The sequence below is a fragment of the Trichophyton benhamiae genome, assembly GCF_000151125.1.
Source record: "Trichophyton benhamiae CBS 112371 chromosome Unknown contig00178.8, whole genome shotgun sequence".
NCBI lineage: Eukaryota > Fungi > Ascomycota > Eurotiomycetes > Onygenales > Arthrodermataceae > Trichophyton > Trichophyton benhamiae.
Window position 1 is genome coordinate 136,266 of NW_003315094.1, and position 25,406 is coordinate 161,671.

At 49.6% G+C, this 25,406-nt stretch overlaps 9 protein-coding genes across 9 annotated transcripts; 3 read left to right on the forward strand and 6 right to left on the reverse strand.

Moving 5' to 3' along the window:
- Window positions 1–99: 99 nt before the first annotated feature.
- On the reverse strand, window positions 100–267 carry ARB_01504 (uncharacterized protein; the record flags this gene model as incomplete). Its single annotated transcript, XM_003012198.1, has 1 exon — window positions 100–267. The coding sequence occupies one exon, from the start codon at window positions 265–267 to the stop codon at window positions 100–102; it is 168 nt and encodes a 55-aa protein (XP_003012244.1).
- Window positions 268–2,294: 2,027 nt separating this feature from the next.
- Window positions 2,295–4,193, reverse strand: ARB_01505 (cytochrome P450 monooxygenase, putative; the record flags this gene model as incomplete). The annotated part of the gene is made up of 5 exons (XM_003012199.1): window positions 2,295–2,716; window positions 2,785–3,423; window positions 3,600–3,642; window positions 3,773–3,889; window positions 4,011–4,193. 5 exons carry the CDS (start codon window positions 4,191–4,193, stop codon window positions 2,295–2,297), a joined length of 1,404 nt encoding a protein of 467 aa, XP_003012245.1.
- A 2,911-nt stretch (window positions 4,194–7,104) lies between these two features.
- ARB_01506 (uncharacterized protein) lies at window positions 7,105–9,214 on the reverse strand (the record flags this gene model as incomplete). Its single annotated transcript, XM_003012200.1, has 3 exons — window positions 7,105–7,462; window positions 7,539–8,843; window positions 8,913–9,214. The coding sequence occupies 3 exons, from the start codon at window positions 9,212–9,214 to the stop codon at window positions 7,105–7,107; spliced, it is 1,965 nt and encodes a 654-aa protein (XP_003012246.1).
- A 234-nt stretch (window positions 9,215–9,448) lies between these two features.
- On the reverse strand, window positions 9,449–11,128 carry ARB_01507 (uncharacterized protein; the record flags this gene model as incomplete). Its single annotated transcript, XM_003012201.1, has 2 exons — window positions 9,449–10,834; window positions 10,886–11,128. 2 exons carry the CDS (start codon window positions 11,126–11,128, stop codon window positions 9,449–9,451), a joined length of 1,629 nt encoding a protein of 542 aa, XP_003012247.1.
- Window positions 11,129–12,230: 1,102 nt separating this feature from the next.
- On the forward strand, window positions 12,231–13,324 carry ARB_01508 (uncharacterized protein; the record flags this gene model as incomplete). The annotated part of the gene is made up of 2 exons (XM_003012202.1): window positions 12,231–12,468; window positions 12,591–13,324. The coding sequence occupies 2 exons, from the start codon at window positions 12,231–12,233 to the stop codon at window positions 13,322–13,324; spliced, it is 972 nt and encodes a 323-aa protein (XP_003012248.1).
- Window positions 13,325–13,649: 325 nt separating this feature from the next.
- Window positions 13,650–14,705, reverse strand: ARB_01509 (uncharacterized protein; the record flags this gene model as incomplete). Its single annotated transcript, XM_003012203.1, has 2 exons — window positions 13,650–14,621; window positions 14,667–14,705. 2 exons carry the CDS (start codon window positions 14,703–14,705, stop codon window positions 13,650–13,652), a joined length of 1,011 nt encoding a protein of 336 aa, XP_003012249.1.
- Window positions 14,706–15,094: 389 nt separating this feature from the next.
- Window positions 15,095–15,940, forward strand: ARB_01510 (uncharacterized protein; the record flags this gene model as incomplete). The annotated part of the gene is made up of 1 exon (XM_003012204.1): window positions 15,095–15,940. One exon carries the CDS (start codon window positions 15,095–15,097, stop codon window positions 15,938–15,940), a length of 846 nt encoding a protein of 281 aa, XP_003012250.1.
- Window positions 15,941–17,085: 1,145 nt separating this feature from the next.
- ARB_01511 (uncharacterized protein) lies at window positions 17,086–20,470 on the forward strand (the record flags this gene model as incomplete). The annotated part of the gene is made up of 5 exons (XM_003012205.1): window positions 17,086–17,526; window positions 17,603–18,584; window positions 18,716–19,956; window positions 20,023–20,220; window positions 20,294–20,470. 5 exons carry the CDS (start codon window positions 17,086–17,088, stop codon window positions 20,468–20,470), a joined length of 3,039 nt encoding a protein of 1,012 aa, XP_003012251.1.
- Window positions 20,471–21,095: 625 nt separating this feature from the next.
- On the reverse strand, window positions 21,096–25,070 carry ARB_01512 (uncharacterized protein; the record flags this gene model as incomplete). Its single annotated transcript, XM_003012206.1, has 5 exons — window positions 21,096–21,953; window positions 22,100–22,342; window positions 22,402–24,630; window positions 24,721–24,820; window positions 24,892–25,070. 5 exons carry the CDS (start codon window positions 25,068–25,070, stop codon window positions 21,096–21,098), a joined length of 3,609 nt encoding a protein of 1,202 aa, XP_003012252.1.
- Between the last annotated feature and the right edge of the window lie 336 nt (window positions 25,071–25,406).

Genomic DNA, 25,406 nt, shown 5'->3' on the forward strand with positions numbered 1-25,406 from the left:
ACTGGAGAAAAGATATATCACGTGAGATGTACTTCCAGCCTGTGGCTTGCCAGCCAGCCTTGCGCGAGGGCGTCGGTATGCCCGCCTCTGCCAGCCTACTTACTCGCTTGTGCGCTCTCGGGGGGGAACCTCGTCTGCGCTGTCTCTCTCGTGTGCTGCGCTGCAGATGAAGTTGAAGTTGAAGTTGAAGTTGAAGTTGTCGTCGTCGTCGTTTGCTCGACGCGCGAAGTTGAAGTAAAGAACTTCCTCTTTGGGATGCTTAGTCATGACGCTTAGTCATGTTTCGTATTCGGTCGCGGGTGGTGAAGAGAAAGGCGGCTGGCGAGTTTGGCGAGTTTGATATTCATGAATGTTGGTCACGGCAGGCTCCATCATGGGCTGCGTCTGCCTCGTGGCCGTCGCCGCTGTCGCTGTCGCCAGTCGGTGTCTCTGCTGCTTGGGAGAGCGTGAGGGCGAGGGCGGCAGCAGGGCTACAGACCCTGCTCGACTCCTGTTACAGCCCCTGTCCAGGGATGCAATGTAAACGGTGCGTATCCGCTGGCGTGCCGCCTATCGAACAGCCTTTATTTTAGCCCTTGCTTGCCGGCTGAGATCTTCCAGGGACAGCTGGTGACAAACGCCATTGGTATGATAGGCAGAAAAACGACGATTAATGGTCTTGATACTCCGTATGCATGTACCCGTTTTCGCCACTGTTCGCCAGCCTTTTCCTCCTTCAAATTTCCTTGCAGACCACAAAAGTCTCAGGCGTGAACAGACCAAAATACCACTCTTCCTATCGCGGATTTTAGTCGTCTTGGTTTCTGTGAATCGTCTCTCTGGTGGTGCATATCCTCAATTCGGTCTTCGTCCATAGCTACCCCGCGATCGCGTCATTCAAAGACGATAGAAGCTCCTGTTGGCCGATCAGATAAGATGGATGAACGGCGGGGCAAGGGTACGGTGAATATTTTTTTTTTTCATAGACCTTCGGGAGTTGGGAAGGAAATCCATGCATCAAACCAATAGTTAATCAAGATACTCTGTTTAGCTGTGTTGGCAACTGGGCTGGCCTGGCCTGGCTCGCCATCCGTGGCTTTCTTTTTCCTCCCCTGTTACTCTCTCATAGGCTAATGAACTAGTTAACAGTTTGCCTGCTCGGAGTGATGGGATCCACGCCCAGGCGCTTCCATTCTTCGATGAAGATCAGATAAGATCGCCAAGACCAGATAAGTTACTCCGTAGTTAAAGACAAGTTCTTCTTTTAAGCTTAAAAAGAAGGGCTTCTCGCCCTTTCAGCGAAAGACTTCGGACTCGTCGGATGCATAACTAATAATGGATAAATACAGGCCCCTAGTTATATCGCAGGGTCATAAGTGGGCTCAAGCCAAGGTGGTTACTCCCTCTGCCCGGTGGCAGAGATTTGGTGCAGCTAAGTGTATGTTAGGGTTTTATGGCCCCCAAGGTGCATAGTTAACTGTATTTTTCCTACACTTCAGCTATAATTAAGTCGAAGAAAATTTATCTTATATAACTAGTTAACGATACCAAAGATGTAGCTACGAGTAACTCCGCCTGCCTTTTCGCCAAGAGTACCCCAATTAGCTATGATGATTTCGACCTTGATACATATATCGCTAATATCTCAGTCTCTAATACGAGACAGCTCACCTTTGGCTGGATGGTAAATTTGATAGTAAATTTGCGAATTCAGTTTCACAATGCGCACTGGAACATCACGAAAGCTTGAAATGATGGTATAATTTTTCATTGCAGTGTTATGTTACTGGGTATTCATGACCTTGACACGACTGGTAACTAAAAGCAGGACACCAAAGGTAGACTGTCCACGTCCTTCTACCAGCTGGCATACCATGCCTGTATGTTTCATCGTTGAATACTTCAGACACCCCAAGGAACTAGTCTTCTTGCTCGCTCATCCAAGAGAGAATTCAAATATGGACACTCAACCAGACTGCGCATCAATGAAACGAAACAAATTTCATAGTCGTATCTTGTTCAATGACATAGGTAGCAAAAACCTAAAATTCATGAATCGGTGAACTTTACCACCACTGTGGCGCGGTTTTCAACTTTGATGAAATTGTTTGAGGCAAGGGGACTAATTTTTCCCAGTGCAACTTAATCAAGCATGCTCAAACCGGTCAACCTGCAGCAAACAATTTGGGCCTGCCAGTTTCTTCGAAGAGCGGGGGTATAGTGAAATGCAGTCGCTTATGGGCTGAGTTCGAAGCAAACAATAATAACGTTACTAAATAACTACAACTCACTTCAACATCTTCCCATCACCAATGTCATAGAGCGATTTCCTCTTTTCTTCGCCTGATCTCAATCTGTGTGCTGTTTGCCATATAGGCTCCACCGGGCATCATGTAAGGTGTGGTATTGCTCTTTTCAGTTAGCCTAAAGTCGTATTTGAGCAGAATGTGGCAGAGGAGAATCTTGATTTCGTCCGCGGCGAAGAATCGGCCGGGGCAAGCATGGACACCGTGTCCAAATCCAAGATGCTCAGGGCTGGTGGCAACTAGGTTGGCCATTCGATCTTTCTCGCGGTCTCCTTTCATCTTGAGGAAGCGATATCCATCAAACTTGTTGGGTTCCGGGTACACGGATTCATCCCAATGAACATGGCTGGATATAGATATGCTTGTTCCCTTGGGGACAACTAGGCCGTCTGAAAGAGTGATATTTTCCTTTACATATCGCTTCATAGAAACTGAGGGAGCTGCGTTAGGGATATGGGATATGTTAAGAAAAGTAAATGCAGAAAGGGAGTTGACTTACGAAGACCGGCGGGCTTAATTCTTTGACTCTCCTTGATAACACTATCCAAAAGTTTCATCTGATACAGGGCGGTAGTATCCAACTCACGATTTCCAAGAATGCTGGTTATCTCTTCCCTGAGAGGCTGAATGAGTTCCGGGTTGGCACAGATGTCGTAGAGTGCTTGAGTGCATAGGTCAGTGGTCGTATGGATCGATACAAAGGACAGACTGAGCTGTGCGATCGCAGCATCGAATGACCGACCCCCAGATTTCTCATCAAGCCACGCAATGGCATCCTCATGCTGCCTGAGAGGCTTGCCTTGGCGTCGAAGCTCGTCGTTTTCCGCATGTCGTGCATCAATAACTGGTTGGATAAGTCGTCTGGCATCTGCAACCTGTTGGCGCAGGCGTTGACATGGCGGGAGGAACCACTGTACGATAGGACGGACGTATGTAGGCCAGGTCATAAGCTCGTTGACGGCAATAAACAAGTTGATCGTATACTCAGCCGTAATCCTCAGCCATTCTTCATTGCGGCAAAGTTCCTCGCCAAGGAAAACCCTGGACGACATACGGGCCACAATCTTCACAATGGTTTCTTTGATGGGAATTTCATGCCATTCTGACCACAACAATGTCAGCTTTCTGTCAAAGAAGTCTGCCGGGAAAAGGGGTAATTCGCTTTTATTCGAGTACCTTCATTGTCAGTAAACTTATCACGAATAGTTTCTGTTGCCTCTCTGGACACAGCTTGCTTGAGATGTACTGTATTACCTATAGTCAGTGAAGGGCAAAAAATGATTTATCTGTAGGTTGGGTATCTTATATCCTTACCAGGCAGCCGTGAAAGTTTGCTTCGAATGGTCTCGGTCAAAACCTGGTTCTTACCAGCCTCTTCGATGTGGTGGAATGTTGAGAGATGGGTAAGGAGAGTCTCAACAATGAGTTAGCGGTAACCAATCAGAGACAACCAAGGAGTTCAGGAGAGCAGGAGAGTATCTAGTTACCGGAAGAATAGCTTTGGCAAAATCGAGATGAGGGTCGCTCTTGAGTTCGTTGGCATAGTCTGCTGAAAGGATGATATCCTTGCCAATGGCAGTGTTGATGTGGAATGCGTTTTTATACTTCGAGGTACATCAACCGTCAGCTTTAGTTCAAGCTAGCTAACTAGCAAGGCACAATGAAGAAAACAACGAAAGCATCGAACAATATCAAGGAGAAAGTATAATTCTTGCCGCAACTCACCTTGGCAAAGCCAGACAATAGCATCTGCTTCGGGTTGGACTTGTCAATGTGCAGTGGGAACTTCGCATATCTTTGGCGATGGCTGACGAGTCGAGCAATGTACGAAACGACGAGCAGGACGACGAAGGAGAGAGCCAGGTCGACCCGGTAGGCACTCCCGGACTGGATAAGCGCTTCCAACATGATGAACAATCAACTACCTAGCCAGTTGGTTGGTTAACTGATGATTCCGTTGCGATAAGAAAGGGGAGGGGTTGCGTAGTCGTACGTACGGATGATCACTGCAAACTGATGAAAGTGGTCGGCCTCGGGGGAGAGGAGACATGCTTTTATATAATAATGTAATATATAGATAGACGGTCCTCCGGATAGCTACATCGTATAGCTAAACGGAGATGTGCCACTTAGACAAGTTGGGTTAACGCTGAACATGCACAGAGGTCAATAACTAATAACACCCATACTCCGTAGTCCGAATTTAAAAGGGGATCGGATGGCGCATCCCCCGTGGTCATGTCGGTGAAACAACCTAAATCAAAGCGAATCCGCAAAGATCTGTGCCGTGCTTGTCCCCGAATCGTTGCAAGCACAAGCAGTTTGCTTTTCTCTTCGGTTTTCATTATTAGTAGCTATGGCCTCCAGTTTCCTTCTTGGAGATTGATGGAGTCATCGCAAGTACCAGCTTGTATGCTTGTATAATGGCTGCCAGCTCATTCGCTCGTCCGTTTCGTCTGACACGAAAAACAAGAACTTGCACCATCTCGGAAAAGTGTTAGGGGGGATGCCTCGCGATATGAGAGGTCAGCTTTGGCTTGGGGTTGCTCGGATGGCGCTGGTTCCGGGAGCCAGCATCGAGGCTTTTGTCCTCCTCCACTCTTTATGCAACTCTGTTGCAAGCGAGCCCTGGAACCAAGTAGTGAAGCCAAAAGGGCACTCTGGGGCGGAAAAAGGAGACCAACGCCCTGGACTGGGTGCGATGATACCCTAGTCGATAGGTCGGCTACGGGTCTTTGGGCTCCCGTCAGGTCAGCGCTCACATGGGCTATGTGCCATCGCGACAGGGAGCTGAAAAAACAAAACGCCACTTTGCTAAATAAGTGCATTGCAGAGATGAAGAGTATGGGTTGACAGTTAGAGCCAACTAGTCGAGTCATGATCGAAGCCATCGTCCCAATCAATAATAGTTAGTTAGTTAACTAGTTAAGCCGGCAAACCCAGAAGACAAAATAGGGCTTTGTCGTCAAGGAGAGCCGTTTGACAGCATGAATGTATCCGTTTTTAGGCTTCTCCAGCCAGGAACCGTGGTTCGGGTTGTTGCTTGCGTCAGATCCTTAGTTCTCCTTCTCCACGGGAGTTACGGAGTACTTGATGCGCATCCTTCACGACAAGGATCTGAGCCAGGGGGGAAATCTTCACGGAGTTTTGTTTCCAGCATCCGGCAGCCATCAGGAAGAGGAAGATTTCGCGGTGTCGGTTGGCATAGACTAAAAAACCCGACGATCCATGGCCCTGTCCAAACGCTCGTATATGCTTGGTCCTCGCATCTTCGTCTTCGCATCTTCGTTCACATCTTCATGGTGCGAAGGATATGCGTTGGCTACCCGGTCTTCCCGCAGAGAATCCGCAAGGGAGACTACGGCGACTGAGGAACAGTCTTGGGAGAAATGCAATAATCAAGCCATTATGGCCATCTAGGAAGTTAGTTAGGTTAACTAGGTGGCAGTGACACCTGATCTCGAGCACTCCCTCGGCGCCAGTCTCTCCATAAGCATACTCCCTGCCCCTGTTAGGATTGGGTAAAGTACCCCGTAGAGCGAGCAAACCTCACCGTTACTCGGAATGCAAAGCGTCAAAGAATTGGTTTTCGTGATGTCTGCCTGCATGGCGACTGCAGGGGAAGGAGGCGTATGTGGACGTTGGATCATTGCTATCTCGTTCATAACGGGTATCAAGTTCCAACATACTCGGCAAAGTTAGGTAGCTGTGGTGTAACTCCCAGCTCAACCCCCGTCTGGCCAGTGCTCTGTGTTTCCGGGCCTCGGGAGTTGGATGTAGGTAGCTCTAATTATCTAGAGCAAGGTCCGCATAGCGATGTGCTCACAAAGACACGCAATGCAAAATAACTGAAGCGTCATTGCGTGCGTAGAAAGATTACAGATGCAACCAGCTGGTTTAGCTAGGAGCTGGGACTGACATATTTATATGGATAGCACAATAACTAATTCCAGCCGCAGAACACAATACCCCTGGTCAGCTGGTTCAGCCTGATCCAACAGTTCCTAATAATGCAGACGTTGGATTCCCGCCCCCACGGGTTTAACTAGGGAATGTAACTAACTACACTCGCACTACGTGGAGTCCGCTAGATAACATGCGACGCCAACAAATGGATCCTTAACAGCTTTCATATCCAGTTCTATCGCTGCTTCAAGTCTGCCTGTCCTGGTGTCTCTCGTTTCGCTTGCCGGAGCAATAAAATGCTGAAGATAAGGAAAGGGTTGGGCAGTGAGAGCGAGCTCTTATTGGCTGATTTTATTGTTATTTTGCTTAATCAGCCAATGGATGGAACAGACCGAACATAAAAGTTTCTCTGCTTTTCATTGGGCAAAAGACGTGATTAATAATGAAATGAGAGGAAACTCAAATCTCGGCCGAGGTATGAACCTTAATTACAAATCACGTGAGAGTCACGCGACCTGGTCTGAGCGATCCAACTTAAGGTTTCTTGGCTTTATTTCCACGACAGACGAAGAAAAAGAAGAAGACAAACGGCGACGACGACGACAAACAAATAATTGTTAATTGATTAATTATTATTGATGGAATTAAGGCGAGCTGAAGTGGATATTCTATAGTGTGCATACTATATTATATCCACTCTCTTGTACACTGTATACTTGTTTGAATATCAACACTAGTTATCGATGTTTCACTGATACCCCGGGCGATGATGTTGTCGGCCCAAAAACTCGCTGGGAGGTCTCATTATTCAACGGCAAAAGGATAAGTTAACTACGTTTATAAGAAAAAGACAGAAGAAAACCCTGCAAGAGCAGATACACCTGAGGCAGTGCCATACTTACGGCTTACGGGCTCAAGAAACTGTATCGAGATTCTGGGCCTGGACGAGATCGTAATACATCTCCCTCTTTGCCATCAGCTGCTCATGGGTGCCCTTTTCGACTAGCTTACCCTGGTCCATGACGCAGATTAGGTCGGCTCGCTTGATAGTACTCAGCCTGTGGGCAACCGAGATGGTGGTACGACCCTTGGCTGCTCTATCTAGGGCCTCCTGCACTATCCGTTCTGACTGCCAATCCAGCGCTGACGTCGCCTCATCTAACAGCAGTATCTTAGGGTTGCGGAGGAGTGCTCGCGCAATAGCCACTCGCTGTTTTTGGCCTCCGCTTAACATACTGCCCTGGGCACCGACCACAGTTGCAAACCCATCCCTACATGCGTGAGACTAAAGTTAGACTGAACAGGTTCTGGGTATGTAGAACGGGAAAGAACAAGAAGTTCACTTACGGAAGCGATGAGATGAACTCGTATATGTTTGCATCCCTACAAGCCTGGACGATAGCTCCGTCCGTCACTCCCTCCGCAGCTCCTAACACCAAGTTTTCGCGGATAGTGCCAGAGTATACAACTGGCTCTTGTCCAACCATCGCAATACAGCTTCTGTACTGAGAGATATTTAACCCCGTGACGCTAGATCCATCGACCTGGATCTGTCCAGTTTCCGGGTCGAAGAAGCGCTCCAGGAGGGACAGAACGGTTGATTTGCCGCACCCACTTGGACCCACTAGTGCAACGAATTGGCCTGGTTTGATGGAGAGAGAGAAATTTTCCAGTACAACTCGCTCTGGACGCTGCGGGTAACGGTAACTCACGTCCTGAATTTCGATGGCACCACGGCACGCTTCTGCTGGCAATAACCGGCCCTCGGTACTATAGCTGTCGATAGGGGGTACACGCTCAAACAAGTTACGAAGGTGTCGCCCTGCCTGCATAGCTTTGCTCATATCAGGGGCAAAGTTGAATACGGCACCAGCTGTCTGGGCGCCAGTGACGAGTGCAGAAAAGCAGATGAAGCACTGTGTTAACGTATACTCTCCAGTTGCCAGGAGCGTACTGCTATACCAGAAAACCAAAGCTCCCGTTGGCATAAGCAGAGACTGAGATAGGGCGAACAGCACCGAAGCTTGCAAGATTGAGCGGAGCGATGCCGCCGCATCACGGTCCAGGATAGCACGGTAACGCTGCAGCACCTCATTCTCAAGTCCCAGACTTGCCACAGTACGAATTGCTCTCACAGCTTCATTGGCATAAGCTGCAGACTCGGCTTGAGTCTGTCGTACTTTCCGGTCAAACAAACTAAGAATTATCAATCGGACATACCCACTTCCAACCGTAATGGGTATCAAGGCGGCACACACGAGACCCAGCTTCCAGCCAATTGCAACAGAGAGCGCAAGTCCACCGATGATGGTCACTGTGAAAGTTATCATGGAGCCTAGCACAGCTCCATCCAGCCCACCTAGATGAGTGGTGTCCTGCGACAGTATTGTTGTTAGGTCTCCTGTCGACCTCTCGTCAAAGAAGGAGACCTCCTGGCGTAGAATGGAGCGGAAAGTTGTGTCCTTCGCTCTGCGGATGAGTCGTTCTGACGAGAAGGCAAAGCAAGCACCTTGGCCAAACCACGATATGATAGCAACGATACCAAGCATAAGATACATCAGAGCCCAGAAGCTGGTTTCGGAGCGAAGCTTATTGTATTGAGACGCTGGAACGGATACGGCCTCGATTAGCTTTGCAAAGAAAATGGCCTGCCTGAAGTTATCCATTTCGCGTTAGCAAAAAGGGTTGGTTGGAACCCGCAGATATCAAGGGAATACGCACACTGGAGTTCCTAGTCCCGCGAATACACAGCCGACAAGGCCCAAAAGAATTAGCATACGCTCTGGCCGGTTTAGCTTATCCATCAAACGAAGAAGGTCCCAGAAGGATAGTCGTTTGTCGAGCTGTTTTGAATCAGTCTTCTCTACAACAATCTCTGGCAATTCTTTGGCAGTGGATTTCTCGTCCACAAACCACGAAGAAGTACTCGCATTTTCAATGAGAGCATCGTCATCTTCGTCTGTCTTCTCTTCTGTCAGTTGTTGTCCGTTGACAAGGTTCGCATAAAGCCCTTGGTTCGCCATCAGACTATCGTGATTCCCCTGCTCTACAATCTCTCCCGCAGACAGGACAACAATATTGTCTGCCGAACGTATAGTCGATAGTCGATGGGCAATTACTATAGTGGTTCTGCCCTTGGCGGCCTTTGTCAATGCTTTTTGCACTAATTTCTCAGCTCGACTATCGAGGGCGGAAGTAGCTTCGTCAAGTATGAGTACGGTCGGATCACGAATCAAGGCTCGGGCAATAGCAATTCGCTACCGTTGCCCTCCAGATAACTGCAGACCCTTTTCGCCAACCACAGTTTCGTAGCCTTTGGGCAGTGCCATGATGAAATCATGTGCGTTTGCATCCTTTGCAGCCTCAATAACGGCAGCTTTGAGATCCCTGGATGAGCGAGCGGCATCGTTAAGGTAAGCCAATCCATGACCAATATTCTCCTGAATAGTGGTATTAAATAGGATTGGCTCTTGGCCTACATAGGCCAGTTGGCTGCGCAGCCACCGTAAGTTGAGATCTTGAATATTGTGTCCATCAAGAGTGATATGGCCTCTAGTTGGTCTATAAAAGCGCTCAACCAGGCCAACAATACTGCTCTTTCCGGATCCAGTTGGTCCCACAATTGCTGTTGTTTTCCCTGCCGGCATCGTTAGGCAGACACGTTTAAGGACAGCAACATCTTGTCTTGATGGGTAGACCAGGCTAACGTCATTAAAGGAGACTTCACCCTTTATTCCCTCAGGTCTTTCCCCCTCTGTCGATAAGGGATCCTCAGGGGATGCGCGTTGCATAGAACGAATGATCATACTAGCACTTGCTGTGCTAGACATGAAAGACTGGAGACTTGGTGCAACCCTTCCTATCGAGAAGCCTCCAATAACAATGGCCATTGTAGCAGTTACAGCAGCCCCCGGACCCATGTGCCCTGATATAATATACCTCCCGCTTTGCCAGAAGCAGAGACCGTAAGAGAGGAAAGGAAGGCCATTCATAAAAGAAATCATGAAAGAGATAGCCAGTCTTGCTTTGATACCAGGCTTTTCTCCCTGCCTTAAAAAGCTGAGATACTTATCTGCAAGAGCATTCTGGATACCGAACGCAGTCACATGCCTTATTGACCCGATGCTCTCCTCAGCCAGATTAGAACCACTATTATATAGGGTCATACTTGACTTAGAATTTTTGACGGCCAGGATACCTCCAGCAGTTCCAGTGAGCAACATCACAACCACGGTCGATGTCATGATAAGGCCAAGCTTCCAGTACTGGATGTATGTGATGGTATAAGCTGAGCAGAACGTTGCTACTGCAATGAGGCCCATGGACACTTTGCTGGTGATACCTTCTTGGATGAGATTCATATCCGAGGTAATACGCGTTGTGACGTCGCCGGCGCCGAGAGTGTCGAAAAATGCCATATTTTGTTGAAGGATTGTCCGGAGATAGGCATAGCGTAGGCGCATCACAACGCGTTCACCGACGTAATAGAATCCAACGGTCGTGATATATATGAAGAAGAACATGGCAATTCCGAGATAAACCCAATATAGGCAGACCTTAGCCACTGCTGCAGACAATTCCGGAATGGAGGTCACGCCGTTGGATCTATCCGCGAACGAACCCACAGCCAATCCATAGACTACCTGCAGTCTCATTAGAAGTTATCACTTTCTAACAGGCGTGTAGTGACTTACTGTTAGCAAGGGGTTCGAAGCACCACCAAGAATGGCGGCGGCCACACTGACAATGATGATGGTCTTGTCCCAGGCTGTGGTGTATGACCAGAGGCTTTGGGCATCTATTGCCGTTGGCAGGCCGTTCAGCTGAAGTTCGACGATCTCCTTCTCGGAGTCGCTCAAAATCACGAGCGGTTTCTTCTCCTGGCCCGGTTCATGATGTGCTACTTCATTCCCAGAAACAACGTCGTTTCCGCTCATATTTTCTTAACCCTACTAGGTTGATCAGGAGTGATTTCAACAAATAAATAAATAAAATAAAATAAAATAAAAAATAAAGGGGGAACTACCCGTACTGGATACTTGAAGGTAGATGTTGGCTATATCTGCCCACGAGAAACGCATTACGCTACATTATATATCATATTTCAGTCAACGGACAAAGTACTAGCAAGGGATATCATATTGTGCCTCGCTTGAGTGCTTGTGCCAACTCCGAAGGGTAAGACCTGCAGATGAGCACGCCCGACTACAGATGAAAATGTGGTTGAGACAGTACTCGGGGTTGTCAAGGGGTAGTGGCCTATTACAGGAAAGTATAAGACCGCCTCTCCACACCCCAGATTATGTGCAGGGATTATATCGAAAGAAAGAAATATATTTAAGAGTGTTTTTCGATCCAGCCACCCCTGCTCGGGGTTTAATCTTCCACGCTCACGGCTCGTTATGCATGCCATGTCGACTCAGCCATCAATCGCAACCAGGGGGATTGGCTTCGCCCCTCTGCATGGGTATAACGATCTACAAACCACATAACCTTGGGCAAGGATACTTACCCCTTTGCACCAGTCGCGGAGATATCTCTATTCAGAGTTCAGCATTATCGGATGCGGCTGGAGGCTAATTGTATTTCTCTCAACTACCCCGGACATGCACAGTTAAACTACCAGCGACTTCGAATCTCCACTCTGTCATTTAAATTTAGAATACGCCCCTTCCTGGGCCGTTGGAAAAGGGGCACATTCTAAATTTAAATGACAAACTTATACCAAGATACAGTTAGGTTGTTCTACAAAATCTGGCCCATTGACAAGCTAAAATGGAAGACGAGATATAGTGACGCTCCAGTCTCTGGTCTTCGGGCTGGTGGGTCCCCCGCTGCTCCCGTCGGCCCTTGCGCCTCATTCGAAAAGCCTTGGCAAGTCGACAAGTAACATTCCGACGTAGAGGGCAATTTCGCGAGCAAGCTCACTAACCCAGCCTGCCTGTATATCCTTTTCTCCTCTCTACTAACCTCCCCATACGTACGCATGAATGCTTTTACTGCACATTCTCGTCCCACTTGCTACATGATATCATTAATATGAGTATCCGGAAGCAGTTCCCTGAGGTGCACTGGATCTGGAAAGGGGGCATCTCGTTTGTCTACGAGGTCCACCCTCGCATCGTGGTGAAGATCCCGAAATCTGGCGACTTTGAAAGAGAGCAATTTCAGAATGAACTCAAGATATATGAGATTCTTTCTCAGCGTCCGATATGCCCTTCGATAGTGCAGTGTTTCTTCTATACGGATAACGGCATTTTCCTTGAGTACATGAGAGGTATAATGGTCCATATTAGCGCTTATAATTGTCCCGACTAACCGGCTTATAAGATGTCACCCTCTGTTCTAGGATACAAAATAATCATACTCAAGACCCGCAATCTTATGTGGTTACTAAAGTGGAGAAACTGGAGCCTCTACCCCTCCGAAAAGAATGGATGAACGACCTCGCTCAGGCCGTTGCCTTTCTGGAATCGCTTAATCTCGCCCATGGTGATCTACGACCCGAAAATATTTTGATTGATCGCGACCGATTAAAACTTTCGGATTTTGATTGTACTGCAGAATTTGGGACTGATTTTGAAACCTGTATGGCCCCATATGGAAGAATACTCAATAGTAATGAACAGGACCAAGGATCATGTGGGAGTTCTGGTTTCTTAGGTTGTCGAACCGAACAATTCGCCCTAGGCTCGTTATACTACTTTATAAACTATGGCTTTGAGGTTTACGATGATCAATGTCTTACTGAGGATCCTAAGGAGCACGGGCGCAAAGTTGTGGAACTATTGCAGAACATGGAATTCCCGAAGCTAGATGGTGATGATCCGTTAATTGACGAGATCATCAACAAGTGTTGGCACAACGGTTATGCCACGATCGCAGACTTGGCCGCATGCACAGAGACGTTCCTTGGAAGAAACAACGGCAGAGAGACCGAAGCCGAAATAACTAATGGTGAAGAACTGGATGGCTGTAGCCGTGAAAGCCGCCAAAACGACTTGGAGGATATCTCTTCCAAAAGGACATTCTGCCAGGACCTGGAGAAGCGCGGACTTCTTCGTATGCTTTCATCAGGAGAGCCAGAGCAACTCGGATTTACTCTCGAGTGGTATAGGCATTCCATACATTGAAAGAAAAGATCAACTGCGAGATTGCGATCAAACGGAAATGCAAAGCGTTCTTCTCTCCTTCTTTCTTGTAGACCTGTTGCAGCATGCCACTGTAACGGCCTATGTAGTCTGATATTCTCGCTCGCATCTTGAGCGAGCTCGATAGACTTTGATAGCGGCGGGTGTGGGTCGGCGGGCGAGCCAAACCCAAAACGGCGGCAGCTGGACGAACAGGGAATAGGGCGAACTTTATCCTGACCTCTCACCCTGCTTATATAAGTCATTAACACGTGACTATCTAACCGCATCTAGAGCTTGTCTTAGTCATGTCATCACGTGCCTCGAGTTAAACACGTGACTTGACCTGGGAGGAAAAAAAAAGTCGAATTTCCGCGACGACGACGAGGAAGAAAAACGCCAGCAAGAAGAAGCAGAAGCAGAAGAAGAAGAAGAAGCAGAAGCAAAAAGGCCGAGCGAGACGGACGGGAAGTCCAGCAAGGAAGAAAGAGAGGAAGAAAGAGCCCCGAAGAAGCAGGACGACGTCTCTCGTTGATCGCCCGCCCGCGATGCTCTGGCGCTGCTGATACGCCAGCCGCCCAAAAGTCCACCGCCAGCCAGGGGGCCAAACCTCGACCTCGCCAGCCGCCCAGTCAACGTCCAGCAAGTCCCAGCCTGCAGCAGCGCTGACTCGAGACGCTCTCCTCCACGCGCACTGCGAAGACCGACCCGACTCTGCCGCTGCCGCCGTCTCTTTCCCGCCGGCCTCGCCCTTCGCCCTCGAAGCTTGCCTTATTGCCTGCCGTGGACTCGCCGGCCCAGCGCGAGCCTCGACAGCCAGCCATGAACCAGCCGCCCATGGCCTACCACCACCCTCTGCAGCAGCAGCAGCATGTCCAGCAGCAGCAGCAACAGCATCTCCAGCAGCAGCTTCACCAGCAGCAGCTCCAGGCGCACCAGCTGCCCGTCTCCTCGTCCGTCGTCGGCCCCCACGCGTCGGTCGCCTACTTCCAGGCCGCCCAGCAGCAGCACCAGCAGCCCCTGCCTGGAGCTGCTCACCATATACCGCCGTATTACCAGAATCCAAGCGCCTACCCCCAGCCGCCTGCGTCCTTTCAACCGCAGCAGCAGCATCCCCAGCTCCAGCAGCATCTCCAGCAGCAGCAGCAGCAGCCGCACCAACAGCACCAACCGCACCAACAACAACAACAACCGCAGCAGCAGCTTCAGCCGCAGCCGCAGCCAGGCCATCTCCCGCAGCAGCCTCAGATCGTTCCCCAGCATCTTGTTGCTGGCAGCGTAGCTCCCATGATGGCTTCTGCTACTCCCATGTCTCACGGTATGTAGGCAGCTCGACCTTCCCAACCCCCCCAGAGAATCTCCCATCCGTTTTTTTTATGGTCATTATTATATCTTCCGTCTGCCTTGTGCTGTCCGCTCTTGGTTGGTGGCCCTGGCCCACTCCAACCCTGCTGTTCCTAGCAGATCCTCGCCGTGGTTGTGTATTCTTGTCCGACCAGCAGGCGGTGGGTGTGGATGGGTGGATAGGCTTGTGTGTGTGTGTGGTGCAGCGTCAAGGACGTGCCTCATATCCTTGGGGATTATCTCCTCAATGACACTTCCCTGTTCTATCGTTACCTCTCCTCATATCAGGGTACTTGTTTTGTTTTGTTTTTATTTTTATTTTTTTCATATTTTTATTTTTTTATTTTTTATTTTTTTGGTTTATGCTAAAAGGCTAATCTATGCTGTATAGTTCCCTTTACCACTCAACCATTCACAACAAACCCGATCATGCCCAGTTCTATACCACAGACCGCGCATCCCCAGCCGGTAATGGATGATATATCCACCCGCTCGCCCTCTGCTGACCCTCAGGCCCAGGGCGGCATGACGACGGCTATGCCGTCCTCCAAGGCCATGTATTCGACCCCAAACCGTCCCACATCACAGGCACCGGCCCAGATGCAGGCTCCATCCCAGGCCTCACCCGTTTACCAGACACCCAGCAGCACTCTTTCACCACAGGCAGCCGCCCGCGAGCGTGCCCGTGTCACTATTCTTTTGGACATCAATTCGGCTCTATTACAGGAAGTGGTCAACCTACAGGCTAGCGGCAAGGCCGGGCCTGCTTCGAACCAGCCCAGTACCACAGGCTCCCCGTCGTCACCCCAGGACGCCCAAAAGTCAAGCAATGGGTCCGATAGCGCAAAGGCGGTTGCGCCCGCGGGAAAGCCGTCGCAGGAATATGTTGACTGCATGCGCCGGCTTCAGGCAAACCTCGCCTACCTCGCAACGGTGGCAGACCGCGCAAAGAAGACTGGTGCCACCGGGCCCCAGACTCCCGCTATCATGACACCACCACCGCATCTCCCCTCGCTCAACCAGCTCTACACGTCTCTCAACGAGCTTTTCACCGCTACCACCACCCCTGGCGGCACCACCACCACCGCCGCCGCCACTACCACTACCACTACTGCCCCTGTGCCGACACCAATGCCACAAACTGGCATAGGTAGTCCAATGACCCCCCAGCAGCAACAGCAGCAGCAGCAGCAGCAGCTCTACCGGCAGCGCCAGGGCCAGATTCAGATGATTCAACAGCCCGACTTTTCCTATCCCGGCTCCGCTGCTGGATGAGACGCTCCCCTTCTAGGTCCAGAATGAAATGTTCAGACTCAACTCTTATCCCATGTCTCGTAAGGCGACCCTTGTGGTGCATCAGAGCAGGCTCCAGAGACTACACTGGGAGTATATATAACCTCCCCCCTATCCGATTATATGACATGCCCGGGGGTCTCTGGTGGGAGCCTCTGTCGAGACTCTCCCTGCTCAAGGATCTTGCGCCCTCTGAATGAGCTCCCATAGTGCCAACCATGCAATGACATGAGACGTCCAGAATAGAACTAACTGACTGACGATGTTCGGGGGAGATCTATAACGTGTCGACTACAACAGTGTATTATATACAAAGGACAAACGTCCATGGGCCCCCCCCTCGGGCGGCCTTGACTTAAAGCATGGAATGTGTTGGTTATATGTATATCTAGAGAGAAGATAATAAAAAAAATCAGACGAACTTGGAATATATAATCCCGCCTCTTGTACTATAGAACTCCGCCTCGCACTTCTGCCTCTTCTATCGGGAGTAAATTGAACAGCCTGTGCCTTTCTCTACCAACTCTGGCTGTGACTCCCAACAGCAGCAGCAGTGAAGCCGCAGAGGCACCAGAAACACCGACAGACATGGACTCCCCGGCTCCTAATCGACGCAGTAAACACGCCAACTAATATAAAACATTCGCAGCGGTCAGAAAAGGGGCATCGCCTGACTCTGCGCAGATGACTTGCTGCATCCTCGGATGAACTCAGTCGAAAGGCAACTTATAAATAACTAGTTAGTGATGGATTTTATCGCCAGCCGAACCTGATAAGCCGCTGCCAGCGCCAACTAACTATCTCGCTTCTGCCTCTGCCCTGTATCCATTCCTCCTGGCTCCTTTTGCCAACCGCTCAGCCCTCGCAGCAAACCGCAGGGGGCTTTTGTTTGTGCTCAGCCTGTCGCCTGCTACCGAGCCAGTTAACTAAAGACGAGAAGAATAAGAAAAAAAAAAAGCTATAGTTAGATAACTACCACGAACCGCCGACCAAACCACCGCCGTTGAACGATAACCAGCTGAAGAAGGAGATCGTTACAAACGAAAAGGAGACACGGAAAGGGGACGCAAGGACGAAGAAGACGGCCTTGTTTTGAATCTACGCCGTCGCCGTCAACGACCGCCGCCATGGAGATGAACGGCAGCGCCAAACGAAAGCACTCGGGCAGCGCCATGTCCCTGCCCTCTGCCAAACACTTCAGGCCAGATACCGCTGCTGCTGCTGCCGCGAGCCATACGCCCTCCGAGGACCGCCAGCCGTCCGGAGATGTGACGATGTACGCCTACGACGAGGCAGAGACAGACCCCGAGGCCGCGGCGAGAGCCATGCTGCCCGTCAGCCAGGTGCAGACAGACTCGGCAGAGTGGCAGGAGACCATCGAGAAGGTCGTGCGGTGCGTGGTCTCGATTCACTTCTGCCAGACGGCTTCGTTTGATACGGACCTGTCCATGGCCAGCCAGGCAACGGGGTTCGTGGTCGATGCGAAGAACGGCTATATCATGACCAACAGGCATGTGGTCTGCGCCGGGCCCTTTTGGGGATACTGCATCTTCGATAACCATGAAGAGGTAGGGTCTTTTGCCCTTTATTTTTATTTTTTTGGTCATTATTACTGGAAAGAATGCTAAATTTGTTTGTTTGCAGTGTGATGTGAAGCCAATATATCGAGACCCCGTCCACGACTTTGGTATCCTGAAATTCGACCCTGCCGCAATCAAATATATGCCCCTGACCGAGCTGAAGCTACGGCCTGACTCAGCCAAAGTAGGCGTGGAGATCAGAGTGGTAGGAAACGACGCAGGAGAGAAGCTGAGCATTCTGTCCGGCGTCATCAGTCGGCTGGATCGAAACGCCCCGGAGTATGGTGAAGGGTACAGCGATTTCAACACAAACTACATCCAGGCAGCTGCTGCAGCCAGTGGTGGGAGCTCAGGCAGTCCTGTCGTCAATATTGATGGCTACGCGATTGCTTTACAGGCCGGTGGACGTGCAGACGGCGCTGCCACGGATTATTTCCTGCCTCTTGACCGGCCCCTTCGCGCGTTGCAGTGCATCCAAAACGGCCAGCCAGTGACCCGCGGTACCATACAGACCCAATGGATCATCAAGCCGTTTGACGAGTGTCGAAGACTTGGCCTGTCTCCGGAATGGGAGGCTGCTGTACGGTCAGCTGCACCCAAGGAGACCGGCATGCTTGTTGCTGAGATCGTGCTTCCAGAGGGCCCCGGAGATGGTAAACTGCAGGAAGGCGACGTCCTGGTCAAGGTCAATGGAGATCTCCTCACTCAGTTTGTCAAGCTAGATGCCATCCTGGACTCTTCTATAGGACAGGACGTCACTTTGTTGGTACAACGAGGCGGCGAGGATCTCGAGGTCAAGTGTCAGGTACAGGACCTTCATGGCATTACTCCTTCACGCTATGTCAGCGTTGCTGGAGCCATCTTCCACGACTTATCGTACCAGCAGGCAAGGCTGTATTCCATTCCTTGCCGTGGAGTCTACGTCTGCGAAGCCGCCGGTTCGTTTAAGCTGGAAAACGCCTTTTCCGGCTGGATTATTGATGCCATTGACAAGAGGCCGACCAAGAACTTGGATGAATTCATCCAAGTTATGAAGACCATACCTGGTATGATATTTTGATGTATTTTTTATTTTTTATTTTTTTTATACTGACTTTGTTAGATCGTGCGAGAGTGGTCCTATCATACAAACATATCCGTGATCTTCACACGAGAGGGACCAGCGTCGTGCATATAGATCGCCATTGGCACCCTCAGATGAGGCTTGCCGAAAGAAACGATGCTACTGGTCTCTGGGATTTCACTGACTTGGCTGATCCTTTGCCTGCAGAACCTCCTGTTCCCAGACGTGCAGACTTTATCCATCTCAATGGTGTCAAGCACGCTGCTGCCAACGATATTGTTCGCAGCTTTGTCCGCGTATCTTGTACCATGCCTGTCAGGCTCGATGGGTTCCCACAAGCCCGGACTCATGGTTTCGGTCTGGTCATCGACGCTGAAAAGGGGCTTGTCATTATTTCTCGAGCCATCATTCCATTTGATCTCTGTGACATTAACATCACAGTCGCTGATTCCATCATAGTTAGAGGCAAGGTTGTTTTCATGCACCCGCTTCAGAACTATACGGTCATCCAGTATGACCCCAGCCTTGTTCAGGCTCCCGTCAAATCCGCCAAATTGAGCACAGAATACATGCAGCAGGGTGCTGGAACCCTATTCGTTGGCTTCAACCAGAACTTCCGTATTGCTGTAACGGCCACGACTGTCACAGATATAACCACTGTTGCAATCCCGCCCAATGCCGCTGCTCCACGATACCGTGCTATCAACCTGGATGCTATCACTGTCGATACAGGACTCAGCACCCAGTGCACCAGCGGTGTTCTGTTAGGAGAAGATGGCGTCGTCGAGGCTCTCTGGCTCAACTACCTGGGTGAACGAACTGAAAGCTCTCACAAAGATGTTGAGTATCATCTTGGTCTCGCTACACCATCTCTCCTCCCAGTCCTTTCTCAGATCCAAAGCGGTGCCATCCCCAAACTTCGAATCCTCGACATGGAGACCTACGTTATCCAGATGAGCCAGGCTCGCGTCATGGGCGTATCTGAAGAATGGATTCGCAAGGTTGCCATCGCTAACCCAGCGCGTCATGAGCTATTCATGGTACGAAAAGTAGATTGTGCTTCTCCTTCGTCGACGGATACGAGGCCACTGGAGGAAGGAGACATTATTCTTACACTGAATGACAAACTTGTCACTCGCGTCTCGGACTTTGACGCTATGTACGATCAAGAGTCGCTAGACGCTCTCATCGTGCGTAACGGCGAAGAGATGAAGATACAAATCAAAACCGTCCCAACAGAGGACCTTGAGACCGACAGAGCCCTTATCTTCTGCGGAGCAGTCTTGCAGAAACCCCACCACGCCGTCAGACAGCAAATATCTAAACTGCACTCCGACGTATATGTCAGCGCAAGGGTATGACCTCTCGTTTTAGCTTTCTGTTCGTCTACATATCAAACTAATGTCTGTACCTGTCCTTAGAGCCGCGGGTCACCTGCCTATCAATATGGCTTGTCACCAACCAACTTCATCACAGCTGTCAATGGTGTAAAGACACCGGATCTGGACTCATTTATTCAGCAAGTCAACATGATCCCGAACAATACATACTTCCGTTTGCGCGCTGTCACATTCGATAACGTGCCATGGGTTGTTACAATGAAGAAGAACGACCACTACGTACGTTGAATCCATATCTATATCTGACTATTAAGTTAAACACAAAGGCAGCACTAACATATACCATATCTAGTTCCCAATGTCTGAATATGTCAAAGATCCTACTTCAGTCTTAGGATGGAGGACAATCAGCCATACCCCTGACAGAAAACGCCGAGACACGTATGATACAAATAACCCCAATGCTGATGCTATGATGGAAGATAGAGATGTCGAAATAGGCGATGTAGAGCCTGAGGAAGATGAGTGAGAATCTTGTAACATTATGCCATAAAAAGCTTTCTTTTTTTGTCTTCATTCTTATTATTGGGTTTATATCTTTGGATTACTTCTAGATTGATTGGTCTGGGCTATAACTATGGGACAATGTATGAGTGCAACCGAATGTTGGTTTACTAGGTTTACCGGATATTACTAGAGACTAACAACGTCCTCTGGGGTCTTTGTTTGATTTGATACCTGTAGGAATTGGGACTTTTATAGGTTCAAGATGCATATGTCAAACCTCCCTAATGTAATAATCTGTAACCATAATTCCACGAACACAAAAAGCCATATTGATTTGCCATGCCATTTAAACCACAAACTCCGCAGCAGGCTAATATGTAGTAAAAACCATATAGGTATGCAATCAAAATCTAAACTCCACACATTCAAAAAAGTACAAAACAAGTATAGAGAAGTAGAGTCAAAGCCCCCTCGCCATGTATTAGCAATATAACAAAACAATCAAAATGGAGTGTCTGATACTCCAATTATCAAATCAACACTGGAAAATATGCCGCTGGACCCTCATCCAACCGCGTGTTGATATTATTATCCCGAAATGAAAATATGTAAATAACTCGTCCCTATGAAAGCAGACTGGTGTGGTTTCAATGAGGGCTGAAGACCCAGCCGCCGTTGTTCTTCAATTTTTCTCTTTCAGCCATGTCCCACTTAATTTCATCCTGTGTCAAGCCGTCCGGACCGTTCCAATTCGCACTGCTAGTACGATCACGGAACTTGCGTAATCTCTCCTTATTGCCTTTGAAGATCTCTTCCATCCGCAGGGGAGCAGATGGGCCGAAGACCATCTCCCCATCCTGGCTTTCTTGCTGAACAAGAATGTTATGGAGGTTTTCTTCCTTGGCCCAGTCTGGGACATGACATGGCTCAGCATCGGAGTCTTCGTCTTCACTGTCAGTAGGAATATCAGGAAGTTTAATGTTTTCGCCGTTTGGATAGGCTGGAGAAGATTTAGGTATGACATGTTTGTTTTGACCAGGCGTTTTGAGATGAGCAGAGCTCGGCTGGGGTGGAACATTATTAGGTTCCGCAAAGGGAATCTTTCCATTGGCATATTTTGCCATCTCCAAGGGATGGGCCGGCCGGTTGCCCTGGGTTTGATGAGGAAGGGTTTGAAATGGTTTCTGTGCGCCGACAGAGTTCTTAAATATTGGGGGGCAGCCTTGCATCGAGTTCACAGGAGGAGCGGCTGGGTACTTGGAAACACTGGGGAAGTTATTAAGTTTTGACGCGTTGGACTGACGAATAGGAGGAGCCATAGCTGGTCGAACCGCGGTGGGTTCAGGAGCAACAATCTCTTCTTCAGTCTTCCTCCGCTTGCCGTCAAGTTGATGAACACTGCCGGCTTTTGTAGCAGGGGGTCGGACGGTGTTTTGCTCCTCGTGTGCACGCTTGGGAGGCTTTGCAGGGTTTGGTGGTGGGTAATTATGTGGTCGGCTCGGAGGCTGAACACTGCCTAACCTTGAGCCAGGTCGTGCCGGTCCCTGAGATTCGCTGAGAATTGAACGTTCGCTGTGTATAACAGAGCTCTAATGCAGAGTTAGTGCGGCATCAAACAACACATGGGTAGTGGGTAGATAATCACACATACGGTATCATTTGACGGAGTCTGTTGTCGACCGCGCTGTTGCTCTAATCTTTTGGCATTCTCGAGTCGCCGCTTCTCAATCGCTTGTTTCTTTGCAAGCGTCTTTGGATCGTCGGTAACAGATTGCTCTCGCTCGTGACGGACTTTATCTTGTTGTAGCTGTCGGCTGGCTTCCTCTTGCTGCGCAAGTCTCTTACGATCGACCTCACGGCGCTGGTCCAGCTTGCGTTGGGCTTCTCGCTGTTCCTGTTCAGATAAGTAAGTATCAAATGAGATAAAGATAATATGGTATTAGAAGCATTTACCTGCTCCTTCTTTCTTTCCACAGCTAGAAGAGCTTTTGATTTCGACGACGCAGAAGATGCAGAGCTCTTCAGGCTACCACTGGAAGATGCCGTGGTGAGAAGAGAGGCATTGCTAGCTTTTTTGGAAACCGACGTTTGCTGGACAGTCGGTTCACGGGTTGAAGGGGGTGCTGGAGTTGCCGATTCTGCCCTTATTCGCTGTGAAGATAGAGTTCCTACGCGTATGTTGACAGGCTGTGGTTTTGGCTTTCGCATTTCTCTAATGGCTTTTGCAGGCCTACGACCTTCATTGGGCAACGGGTGGGATTGTGATGTGGCATGAGTGTTTGCTCCCCGTCCTTCTTCTGTACTGGGCTCAAGCTCACGACGTGCAGGTTCTGCCATGGGCACTGGCTCTACCCTTCGAGCAGGGAGGTTTTCTGAGGAATGCTGTGGTACCTCCACTTTATCTAGGATTTGAGGTTTGGAGGGTAAATTTGCAGGCTTGGTGGGTTCTGGGTGTAGCTTCTCACGTTCCCTAGCTCGCTCCTGCTCTTCCATCTGTTTGCGATCTTTTAACTCTTGTTCTTTGCGTCTATGCTCCCTTTCAATAGAGCCACGGGTTCGAGGAGCTTTAGCTGGGCTTGGTGGGACAGTAGCTGTTGCTTGAGGCTGGTTCTGTGTGCTAGCCTGGGTGCGCTGCGAAGTAGGTGAAAGAGTCTCCAACTTGGCAGTAGCAGAAACGCTCGCGCTGCTGCCAAAAAGTCCTCTGGCGCTCTTCATTAAGGATTGAAGCTTTGATTTAGATGCACTTAATGGGCCATCGAAGCGTTTAGGGGAGCCAGCCGGTGTAGTGGACTCGCCAGGGGTATCCACAACAGATGGTGCTTTCTGGGCGGAGCCAGCCGTGCCAGGCCGTGGGGAGATAGGAAACGAAGGGACAGAAGAAGATTTGCTGTGGAAAAAGCCTCCTGGCCGGAATGATTTTGGGCCCGGCGAGCGCCTTTCAGGTGAAACGGGATGAGCTGAAGGCGCTCTTGAAGCAGGACTAGGAGTGTCCCTATAAATTTGGGCCTCTGGTTGGAACTTATCAGCGGGAAAAGTAAAATGGTTTGGTGTCGGTGGTAATCTCTGAGGGGAGCCGTGAGCAGCTTCCATGGCGGACGAGGGCCTAGAAATAGAGGCGTTCTGTGTATTATCATTTGAAGAGGCAGCAGTAGGCGGTGGAAGGTCTGGATAGCTGAGTTGCTGTGTACCTAGTGATGGAGCGGGAGCAATAGATTTGGTGGTACGAGGGGCCTGAGTCTTCCCTAGCATATTGATTTTCTCGTGTAAAAGCTGTGTTGATGACTTGTTCAATCGTTTTGGGGCTTTATTTTCTGCATCAGAATCATGGTCATTGTCAGCCGAATCATCAGTTCCGGCCTTGTCACTAGATTCCAGAGGCTTGTTGTTTTTCTCATTGTCCAAGAGCATTTGTGTCAATCGGTTCCCACCAGTCTGCCTCCCAAGGTAGCCGGGCTGGCCAACTATGCTCATGTTCATCTTAGGGGGATCAATATGACTAGTCCTGGACATTCGTCCGCCCATGCTGCGCTTTGTAGTGAGTGGCTCTCTTGCCGGTAGGGATGCAAATGTAAGACTACTTTTTCGAATTGGTGCTCGAACCGGAGTAGGACCATCTGAAGGTGAGCCTATATCATCGAAATTAGGATCGTCAAGATCCTCCTTAGCTTCTGGTTGATGGGGCGAGGCCAAGGGCTGAGGGCGATTCTGGCTCTCGTTCTGTTTCTCCTGGTGAGGAGAGGTGCTGAGAGGATGTTGCTTTGGCAAAGCTGTGTTCTTTGGGATATAGCGAGAATATTCGAACTCCATTGGCTCCGCCGTGTTTTCCTTGCTTGGTGCAACTTCTCTCGCGGAGTGAAACGAGTCTTCGGTAATACGACGAACATTGGCAGGGCTCTTAGGGCCTCCATCGACGGGCAGTATTGTTGAGTCCTCGATGACTTGGGTAGCTGTTTCTACCTCCATTTGATGATCTGGTTCGTTGGTGTCTGTTGGGAGGGAATCCGGCATTCCATGGTAGCCGGAGTCGGTATTGTAATTCGGGTTCGAATTCTGTGTGCTTGGAAGAGGCGATCGCAGCTTCTCATTGCTAGTCAAAAGCTTCGAGATCTCGTTTGTAAATCGATTAGTAGGTCCGGAGCTGTGTCGAGCATTGTGTCCGGAGGAGAATATATCACTCAAAGGCTACGACAATGTTAGAAATAATGCGCGCTGTTTCACAGTAACAATATCGCTGGAGATATGTAGGAATGCGATATATCCAGAGTAACTTACTACTCGCGCTTCTCGCGGCGTCTTGAGAATCTTTCTTGCTGTTCGGGGAGTCTTGCCGCGCATTTTGCCAGGAGTCTTGAATAGCTCGGTAACGCTGCTGCTTTAACTGGTTAGACAGGGAAGCAAGATCTAAGAACATATGTGAAAGACGAGCATGAGTATAAGCCATACAACTGATCACGGGTGAATATCTCCGCCATATGCTCGTTAAGCCAGTCCATCTCATGTCGCACTGGGAACTCAACTTCGTCCAGTTCCTGTTGCACTAATTGCCTGCAGTTCTCTTTTTCTTCGGCAATCCATTCCTTCGAGCCAACGGGCTTACGCGCCCTTGCTATAGCACTCGCCATAGCTGATCTGTAGTGTGGTGGTTGGGATAGCTGGTATGGGCCGATAACGAGTCGTAGTTAATCGAGGAGGTCAAACGAGGGTAAACAAACCGCTCTTGGTGGCGGAAAGTGCAGAGAACACGGAATCTCAGCTGCGTCGAGGTACGAAACACTCCATGAGGCTGACTGGAACTTGAGATGTGCTGTGTAAAGTGTCCAAGCCGACTGTCCGTCTGTCTGTTGACGTTGTCCTTGGAAGTCGGAGTCGAAGTCGGAGTCGAAGTCGAAGTTGGATCTTTGGATGTTTCGATGTGTTTTTCCACCTCCGAAAAGGGAAAGTTGGATCAAAACAACGCG